Raw genomic sequence first — 11,058 nt, forward strand, 5'->3', positions numbered from 1 at the left:
ACGTGCACTGGACAAACATCAAGTTTCAAGGAAAATGCATGCAGTGTGGGATCTACATAGGGAACGGATCTCAAATGTAATGGCCGCTCACCATGCAGAAGAATTTCCAGCAGTTTCTACATGACAGTTGTAGCATAAAAATTAGTCCTTGGTTCATGTCAGCTCACAGAACACTAGATTGTATTCTCAATCTCTTTCAGCATTTATTTGTATCAGAGGGTCTTAATAATTAGGGTTCTGTTACAGCAAACTACTCAGTCATTCATGATGATTGAGACCTTTGGAGTGTTGCTCTTAAACTCCATGAGCATGACAGTTGCACAGGAGCAATGCTTGATATAGTTAGTATTATCTGGTATTCCATTAATGAGGCAGAAGATTTAGGTTAGACAGCCTTTTTCCTATACTTGAACAGCTTTGGAAGAAGCTTGCATATTAGAGCTTTAAAATGCCAGTGAAACTTGAACACTATAAAAATTACCCTTTTATGTATATACACACACACACACACACACACACACACACACACACACACACACACGATTCTATGATTCATGTAATCACAAATTATCTCAACTAGATAAACAACTTTGCCAATACCACCACCTTCTCTGTTTTGTTAACTATTTTAAAAAATGTTGTGGCGCATGACCTAGTATAGCCAAGCACTATGATGGTTTAAACAGGAATGCCCATATGAGGTATCTGATTAATGCCCAGTCTTCTTGTAATTATAGTGGAAAAATATAACGCTTCAGATTCTATAACTTTTAAAAAACAAAAAAAAACTTTATTCTAGGATGGAAATCCTTTTGATGCTGCTGCAGGCTACCGTAATCTTACATACGAAGAGATCTTACAGGAATTAATGAAACATAAAGAACAACTTAAGAAGAAGGACAACCATATTCGTGAACTTGAGGACTACATTGACAATCTTCTTGTGCGAGTTATGGAAGAAACTCCCAGTATTCTTAGAGTGCCATATGAACCTTCTCGGCGAGCTGGCAAATTTTCCAAAAGCTAAGCCAATAGCAACACTCCATGACATTTCTGTAACAGGATGGACTGCTTAAAATTTTTATATTTTAATTGCTGTTATCCACTCTCTTCATCCTGAGAGATAGTTTGACTCCAAATATTGACAGGTATTGCCAAATCTGTCCCTGTGTGTATGAGCTATATAATGTTTTATAAGAATTCCATTTGCCATAAAACATTCCTTTTAGCTTAAACATGTACAGGTGGGTTGTTTTTATTTAAATATTACATTATAGCTATTTTGTACACCACTGTAGAGCTATGATCCCATGCACTTACTTGAATATTTACTTTGCACTTCAATCAATCTCTCTGATGTTACAGCATGCTGTCAAAGTGGATGCGCACAAGCCCAAGCAGGATGTGTTTTGCAGCTCTAAACATGAAGGAAAATGTGATAATGTGAGATTTTATTGTTAGCGTGTTATGATTAGGAACCACCAGTACATGCTTTTAAAAAGAGGAAACCTCAGATCGTGTCTTTGCCTAAGATTGACAATATTGGTTCCAGAATGGAATGTACTTGAAACAATTAAATTTGTGCTTCTAAATCTTGAGTTAAGGAATCTGGGTTTTTGAAATAGCAAGTAGAAAGTTACTGAAACTTCTGTGTAAAGTAACCAGAGGTGAATTTGTGCATAAGCATACAGCATACCATTTGTTTAAGCATTCAAGCATACATTAAGATTGAGTAAACAAAAGATAGTGATTAATACCTCATTTGTTTAAAGTTTATATGAATTAGGAGAGATAAGGCTGATAGGGACATCATAGTAGGGAAAGGTAATATGTCCACCTGTACATCTTTCCATGCCTAAACAGAACATACAAATTATGTATACTTGTTAGTCCTTAACAATCTAGGTGATGGCTTTTGAATCGTTTGAAGGGTTTTTTAAAAAATATTTTGTGTCAAGATCAAATATTGTCCTTTACTTAAGAGTGATGGATGCATTTTGTTAAGCATGTCTCTAACTAGGTTACATTTGCGTGTAGTGTCATGTCTCTATTACATAGTGGCAAAATGCAATTTCTAACGGAAAACACTGCCATGGGGGAAAGTTTGTGTACCAGAAATCAGATGGTTGTATTTATTTTAATTTGCTTTATACAGAACTTAAGTAGAGTGTTTGCTAGTGTGAAATGCAAAATAGGCTTGGATATAAGGCACATGGGATGTTTAGAAGAAGGGTTTTTATTTGTAGATGCTGATGCATTTTTCTTGCTTGTTTAACATGTATTTCTCAAACACTAGCATGAGAATTTTCCTGAAGGAAACTGAAGAATAAAATGTATTTTTTCCTCTTTTTTTTAGAATTATAAAGAATACTTTTAATGATTTTGAATGACAAACTTTCTGTTAAATCAAAATCCTCTTGTAACGAAAATGCAATAGAATTGCTGCCAAAAGATATGGGCTGTGGAAATGCTTGTATTCCTAAATATACTGAGAATTCTGATTCTTAAGTAGAATATTGTGCTATGGACAGAGATCCATTTAGGTTCAGTGGTTCTCCGCCCATTTCCTCTATAGTGCTTTGGAAAATAACAAAACATGAGTACATCTTGCTATAGCCCTCTTCCGACACTACAAAAAAGGGCCCTGTACTCGTGTTGCCCGAAAGCCTTGCCCTGTCACTGATACACTGAGAAGCCTCACACTGCCACATGTCCCATCCTTCTGTCAGAAACGGGCCTCATCAAGCTTACAGCGCTTGCCTGCTCAGAAACAACGTAGGTGACAGAGGCTTCTTGGTGCCCCAGCCTGGTGGTGGGACTTCCGTGCATACTATCTGGAGACTGTACATGAGTACAGTGTCGCTTTTTCTGGAACGTCTGAACATCTTAGGTTCTTTATTTTAAGAAAACCATGGATCTCTTTTTGTCTTCATCCCGTCAAAATGCTTTCACTTTATTCTAGCATATTAAGTGCCAAAGGATACATGCTAAACTATGCTTTGCTTTTTAAGGTTAACTTCTGCATTTGAAATAATGTTTAATTTCAGTGTTTATACCAGAATGTATTTTAAAAGCCCTTGCATGTTTAAAGTTCACAGATGCTTCATAGTACCATAGTTAATGACTTCCAACCATGATGTTGGAAAACAATGGGCCATTGTTTAGTTTGAACTTCCATTATATGCAAGTTCATCCTGACTCTTCAATGAGTTCTTCCAGTAAAACAGAAGAGCATAAAACCACAGAATTCTAAGCACATATTATTGTTAGAATCTTAATGCAGAAGATCAAAAATGCATACTTGACTATAGGAATTTTGATATACATAGCAGAGCTAGTAACATTAGCTGAAAACTTTGTGAAGAGTTTTCATGTGCTTTCTAGCCCTACAAGTGAGTTAAAGCACCTCTTTGTTTCCAGTGTTTAACTGTAATTTGGAAGTGGGCATGTCATGCATCTTAGAAAAGTTATAGTAACTAAAGTAGGCACAGTGCAAGGTGTTTTTGTTTTTTTAAACCCTTCGTAATTTGTGTTTAGGTAGATGGACTGGAAATACATTAGTTACATATGATTTAAAATGTTTATGGTCTCTAGATCTAGAGTATATCATATGCCTATAGTTTAGTACACAACCATGAGGAACAGCACTGCCTTGTATAAAGATAGGCTTGCCAGATCAACAACCAAGTCTCAGCTCTTGTACCTTTTGTAGACATTCCTGCCTATGACAGTAGGGTTGCTGAACCTGTGCCATCTCAGCAGTATGCAAGGTCAGTCTGCACTGGATCAACTTTGGCGGGATCACACTCCACTTTTAAGAATGTTTTCAGATTATGGAATTCTCTTTAAGCCATATACAATATTTATTTTAGAATAGAACACTACTTACAAGAATATTCCACACATCCTCAGCATAAATACCTTCTGCTGTGTAGTTTAGGAGCTTCAAAATCCATCTTCCCATGCCCCATACTATCCATTTCACAGATGGGCATTGTTGGAAGTGCACACATTTCACACAGTCTTGTGGATCTTTCTTGAAATATTAGGATGAAGGGCTGATTGGCAATCATACTTATTTTGAAATATGTCTTTTAACCTGCACTGCCTAACAGCAGAATGTATTTTACTTTGTATAAGGTCATTTTTAGGGTTGTAAATATCAATTGATAAGTTACTGTCATCAAAAAGAATGTTTGATATTTATATTACGTTTTGCTGCTTTTATTTTGAGCTTGATTGCCACTTACCAATGAATGTAGAATTATCTGTAGATTATACTTAGTTATATCTATTGTTGTTGGCTGTAAATGAAGGGCTAGTTGTAGAGTTTCAGCTATGAAAATCTTGCTTTTGTATTTGAAGGTTTTTATGAATGGGGTCATATATTCAATTAAGCATTCTGGTGATTAGTTATCCTCCCTGCCCATGCTCTTTGTTCAACTAGATTCTTAAAAGAAATAAAATGTATGTCTTAAGTATACTTACTGCTGTACTGGGATATTATTTTCAATTATATCTTTAAAATTTTAATGTAGATGAAGTCCTCCCCACAACCTACGTTCTAATACCATGTTATAGAAAGGAAAGAACTGAAGGTTTGTGTTTCAAAATGTATGTTGAGGTCCTTGCTTTCTCAAAGCAAATTGATAAAGGATTACAGTCTTGCTAGATGGAAAAACCTGCTAGGTTGTGTTAAAACCCTTTCTCCCCTGATATCCAAAAAATTGATTCACAAGAGCATAAGAAGCAGGTTGTGCAGAAACACAACTTGTATTCTTGAATTCCCTATATCTGTGTGTCTTAATAGACTCTAAGTCTAGATACAGTTACTGGCAGTATTTAATATGCAATTGTTCTAGCACTTTAATTGGCTGGTGTTTTTGTTTTAAGATTTTCAGATTTATTCTGTTGAGGTACTTGTGCCTGAAACGTTATTGGCCCTCACTTGATCTTTGAGATTACATTCAGGGAATCTGCTGTATATAGAGTTCAATCTGTTACAAATGGTGCAACACTTTATTCAGCACAGACAGTTCCAGATTATATTTATTTGAGACAGTAAAATGCTGTACATTATAGAATCGTATAGCAAGTCTACAAAAGATGTGAGCATGTCTTTTTGGTGTGGGGAAAGAAGGCTTATTTTAGTTTTGTACAGTGACTGATCATTTGTAAACACTTTTTTTCGAAAACAAAGTCACAATTTATAAGCATATGTGGCACTGTATGTGAAGAATGATGAAATGCATGAACAATTATTTTGATTGCATTTGTAGTCTTGAACCTTTTACTTGATAAAAATTGTATGCTTAATTTTAGATTTCCTCCCAATCGCCGTTGCATGTCAAGACATCAATAAAATGCCACTGTGCACTTCAGCCACTTGTCTTGTCATTCTAATATTTGTTCAATTTCATGTCAAGATTTATCATATGTGATGATGGCCATCGGGTATACAGAACGTTTCGAGCTCAGAACAACCTGCCTTGAAACGTGCCATTTTGAATGTTCTGAGCCAAAACGTAGCGCCCTTCAAATGAAGGGCTCATTCTGTCAGAACAACTGCTAGTCGAGTCGAGCCAGTTGTTCTGAAGGAACTAGAGCCAGTTGTTCTGACGGAACGAGCCCTTCATTTGAAGGGCATTCTGTTTCAGCTCAGAACACTCCCAATGGCCCGTTTCAAGGCAGACCATTCTGAGAACGAAACGTTCTGCACATCCTCGATGGCTATACAATGAAGAATATTGAATAGTCATGGTGTGTGCACATCCCTTTTCATACAAGAGTATACCAGAATGTATTTTGTATATATTGTTATGGTTGCCCAAGAAAGTAAGAGTTCTCTTCCAATAGACAGACTCTGTTTCTGATCTTCCAAGTGATTGGACTTCAGCATTGTCCTTAGTATCAGAAGAAGCTTCACCATCACAGTAGAATGCAGAGCTGCTCCTGAAGTAAGTAGGAAACTTCTGCACACCTGATAACTCTTGTATGAACTCCTACCTCTGTATGGATTAGCAAGATTGGGATATATGGCTTTTCTTTTCCCTTTTGACTGTACAAAAGCTTTGGCAAAAACATGAAATTAATGAAATTAAAAAATGCCTATGCTTCAATAGATCTTACCTACAATAATATAGCAAATGTAGCCAAAAGTCACATGCTGAAGTCTTTATATGATTGGGAGTAGGAAGCCACCGACTTAACAGCACTTAATCAATCAATCAGGAAGACAAATCTCATTTGGTGCTATTACTATTTCGTTATCAGTGTTGCCTCCCCCAGATATGAGATCTTTCTCTAGAGATGTGCTTGAAGCATGGTTCAAGCACTTTTATTTCCTGAAAAGTGAAGTTCGAGCACTTTTAAGGAAATAAAAGTGCTTTCTGCTGCACCTTTCAGCTTTCTGGGGCAGCTTGTATCCCCCAAAGCCCTACATTCTGTCAGCACACAAATTTGCATGTCAGTATGGTGTTGCTGACCTTGCAACTGGCCATGTGCATGCTGACAGCACATGGGGCTTTTGAGGACACGCTCCACCCCAGCAGAAAGCTGGAATGGGCAGTGGTGATTTTCTTAAAGTTCCTTTTGCTTATTTCCTCAGAAGTGCTTGAACCGTACTTTGAGCCTCAGTTCAGGCACCTCTCCATCTCCCTCCCAACTAATCTGAGATTCCTGCCCAATTCATGCCTGTTTCTTCCTTCCTTCCCTTCCTCTCTCAGCCTATCCAGCAATACCAAGAAACCTCTATCCAGGTCTTTCAGACTATGCTTCAACTGCCCCCTTTTTCTTATTTTTCTTTTGCCACTACTTCCTAGTTTCCTGTGGTACACAGGTACTTGGAAGGATTAAGGCAACAAGTCTGTGTTCCTAAAATCTACGAATGGGGCTCCTAATTTAGTTTTAATCCTGATCTGCTTTGGAGATGCAAGAGGTTAAAGAACTGTACTTTCGTCACATTGGGTAATATTTAGTAGCCTATAGCCTAACACTGTAGTCAAAGGTTGCCCAGACACAGTGTTAGTGTTCCTGCTTCAGAAGCCCAGGTACTCAAAGGGAGGGCAATTTTTGCCAATCTCCCCTTCCCCCAGAAGCACTCTTTGCAACTCTGAAACATGTCCCTGAGTATCACGCAGCCCTCAGGGACATGTTTCTGGGTTGCTCAGAGCACTCCCAGCTGAAGGAGAGACTGGTTAAAATTAGAATCACCCATGTTCCAGAGGTATCACATTCAGGCAACCAGGGACACAACATTAGCACATTGACCAGTCATTTACTTTTAAAAATTATTACATTTCTAGACACAGTATAATCTTGAATATTTAAAAATATGTGGTCCTGTGTAAACCACAGAAGTAGGACCAATTATTCTCAAATTCTCCATCTGTTGCTGCCATCATGCAAGCTGATGCATTCAGTAGTCTTTACTATACATCAGGGATGTGCCGATACCTGGCAATTAACATATTTAGCCTACTTTCCAGTAGGCTTATAAGATCACTCTGCATTCTTTGAGTGTGTCCATATGTTGTTCCTGCCCCCCGCCATCAGCTTCGCAACACCTGGACCAATATGAACCAAATCGGGTACAGTTGTAGGGACACCTCAACGGCGTAGTTTGTGATGATGTCATCCACACAGATTCAAGATGGCGGACGCATAAACTTGTGAGGCACAAGCGGGCTAACTTGTGAACACCTTAGCTGATTTGAACCAAATTTGCTACAGCTGTAGAGACACATAAAGATTCCCTAATGGTGTGGCGTGTGATGATGTCATCCACTCCAAATCAAAATGGCAACCATGTGAACATCTGAGGCACAAGTGGGCTAATTTGTGGACTGCCTAACCCAAATTTGGTACAGTTGCAGTGAGTGACAAACAGGGACACCTCAGTGGTGTAGTTTGTGATGATGTCATCCACCCTGTTTTAAGATGATGGAACCATAAACTTTTGAGGCTCCAGATGGCTAAATTATGAACCGCTTAACCAATTTGTACCAAATTTGCTATAGGTATAGGGACACACAGGGACACATCAAGGGCGAAGATTGTGGTTATGTCATTCACCACAATTCAAGATGGCAGACATGTAAACTTATGAGGCACAAGTGAACTAATTTGTGGACAGTCTAACCAATTTGAAACAAACTTGCTACAGCTGAATGGACACATAGATCCCACAATAGTGTAGTTTGTGATGATGTCACCCACCCCGATCCAAGATGACAGATAGATAAACTTTTAAGATGTAAGTGCACTAACTTGAGGTCTGTCTAACCGTTTTGAACCAAATTTTGGAACAGCTGTAGTGAGTGACACAGGGACACCTCCATGTGCAACTTGTAATGATAAAATTCACCTTAATTCAAGATGGTGGACACATGAACATTTGAGGCGCAAAAGATCTAACTTATGGACCAGGTGTAGAGACAGTGAAAGGAAAGTAGGCTTAATTTGGTTAATTTTATTAGTCTGATTTTACATTGTTTGATTCAGGCTTCTTCCAGTTCAAACCAGTCCCCAGAGACTATATTCTACTGTAATGGGTTCTTTGTGGACAAAATCTCTTTGAAGCAGTAATGGGCTGGATGAGGGAGAATAAACTGAAGCTGAATCCAGATAAGATGGAGGTACTTATTGTGTGGGGTCAGAACTCTAGAGACAATTTTGATCTACCTGTTCTAGATGGGGTCACACTTCCCCAAAAGGAACAGGTTCGCAGTCTGGGAGTACTTCTGGATTCACACCTCTCCCTGGTTTCTCAGGTTGAGGCAGTGGCCATGGATGCTTTCTATCAGCTTTGGCTGATACGTAGGCTGCACCCGTTTCTTGAGATCAATGACCTCAAAACTGTGGTACATCTGTTGGTGACCTCCAGACTTGACTTTTGTAATGCGCTCTACTTGGGGCTACCTTTGTACGTAGTCCGGAAACTGCAGTTGGTTCAGAACACGGCAGCCAGGTTGGTCTCTGGGTCATCTTGAAGAGACCATGTTACTCCTTTACTGATGGAGTTACACTGGCTGCCAATAGGTTTCCGAACAAAATACAAAGTGCTAATTATAACTTACAAAGCCCTAAACGACTTAGGCCCTGGGTATCTAAGAGAACGTCTTCTTCATTATGAGCCCCACCGCCCATTGAGGTCATCTGAGGAGGTCCGTCTCCAGTTTCCGCCAACCCGTTTGGTGGCTACACAGAGACAGGCCTTCTCGGTCACTGCCCTGAGATTGTGGAATGTGCTTCCTGCTCAGATACGATCCTCCCCATCTATGGCAATTTTAAAAAAACAGCTGAAAACCCATCTTTTCACCCAAGCTTTCTCAGCTTTCTGAATTTTGGGGTTTTTAATATCTGGTCTATTTTAAAATTCAAAACCTGATTTCAGGGTTTTTAATCACTGTAATTGTTTAATTGTTGTTTTAAAATGTTTTTAAATTGTTAATTGTTATATTGTTTTTTAATTTGTTGTAGCTCTTTACTGTTTTAGTGGTTTGTTTTAATTTGCCATGAGCCATTTTGGAAGGGCAGTATAGAAATCAAATCAAATCAAATCAATCAATCAATAAATAAATTAATTAAAATCTACATATGGAATCCCCACTGCCCAATCAGGTGCTTCTGCTTGCAAATTCTGTCAGCCAATCGCCTCCTTTCTTCCATGTCCCCACACATGGCCCGTCTTGGAGAATTAATAATGTAGATGATGGCTCAGGGTGGTTCCAGAAAGGGGGCAAGTGTCCCCTCAGACAAATAGTTTATCTCTCACCTGCCCCCAGTTTCTGCTTCAGAAATCTAACCTGTGTAACACAGGTTCCTCACCCTGAAAAGCACTCTGTCCTTTTTGTGTTATCAATTTTTTTTCTAGTGCTGCCATTGTTTGTGGCAATCCTATCCTCCAAAATAAAATAATTTGCCCCAGTTAGTAACAAATTTAGAATGTGGTCAACAAGATCCCATTGGAATTTAAAAGTATAGAACTACTACTACTATTTATATATAAATAGTACTACATGGTAGTATAAATCTATGGCAGATTTGCTGTAGAATACTGACTTGCAGTATTCTAAAATAAGCCACGCTACTAGTGATTCATCTTTTGTCCACTGGGCTATAATTTTTAAATGGGATAAATAGCAGTAAACTATTACAATTTGGAATTTCAAGCTGACAACTATACAGTCCTTCTGAAGGTGGCCAGAGCTACTCTAGGCTTACAATAATTATATTAAAAGTGATGATTTTTCCCCTGTCATCTGTTTAGTATGATTACTGAGATTGGGATCACAACATGGTCAAAAACAAATAGACATGGCAGAAGCTTCATTTTCAAGACAGCCATTCTCCAAACCATAGACTAATTCGAAGCTGACCATTTACTTAGATCCTGATTACTTAGATCTTTTGAAGTTTGGATATGAATGGAAACTGCCTTGGTCGCACTGGTGGATGGCCTATGCTGGGAGATAGACAGAGGGAGTGTGACTCTGTTGATTCTTCTGGGCCTCTCAGCGGCTTTCAATGCCATCGACCATGGTATCCTTCTGGGACTTCTTTCTGGGTTTTGACTTGGGGGCATGGTTATATGGTGGCTCTGCTCATACCTTGAGGGTCATACTCTGAAAGGTGGTGCTGGGGGATGCCTGCTCCATCCCCTGGCCTTTGCCTATGGGGTGCCACAGGGATCTGTTTTGTCCCCTGTGCTGTTTAACATCTACATGAAACTTCAGAGAGGTCATCTGTGGGTGTGGGCTGCGGTGCCATCAATATGCTGATGACACCCAGCAAAACCTATCTTTTAAGTCCCCAGACACCAGGGAGGCAGTGGATGCTCTGAACCTGGGCTTGAAGGCTTTTCTGGACTGGATGGGGGCAAACAAGCTGAAACTTAATCCGGATAAGATGGAAGTGCTCTGAGTTGGTAAAACTGATCATCCGAGCAGTGAGGTAAATCTGGTTTTGAACAGGAGACCAGATTTCTTTCACTCCCCCGAAAGACAAAATCTGCAGCGTGGGACTGTTTCTGCACCTGAAGCTGTCCTTGGATGCTCA

At 39.1% G+C, this 11,058-nt stretch overlaps 1 protein-coding gene across 1 annotated transcript in view; it reads left to right on the forward strand.

Annotated features, from left to right (window-relative positions):
* Positions 1-5,385, forward strand: part of RAB11FIP2 (RAB11 family interacting protein 2) — a 44,787-nt gene extending 39,402 nt beyond the window's left edge. The window contains exon 5 of the mRNA XM_053310925.1: positions 800-5,385. Coding sequence (XP_053166900.1) covers positions 800-1,027 — 228 coding nt within the window. The 3' untranslated portion in view covers positions 1,028-5,385. The remainder of the gene's footprint in view (positions 1-799) is intronic.
* The last annotated feature ends 5,673 nt before the right edge of the window (positions 5,386-11,058 follow it).

The sequence above is a fragment of the Hemicordylus capensis genome, chromosome 3 (assembly GCF_027244095.1).
Source record: "Hemicordylus capensis ecotype Gifberg chromosome 3, rHemCap1.1.pri, whole genome shotgun sequence".
NCBI lineage: Eukaryota > Metazoa > Chordata > Lepidosauria > Squamata > Cordylidae > Hemicordylus > Hemicordylus capensis.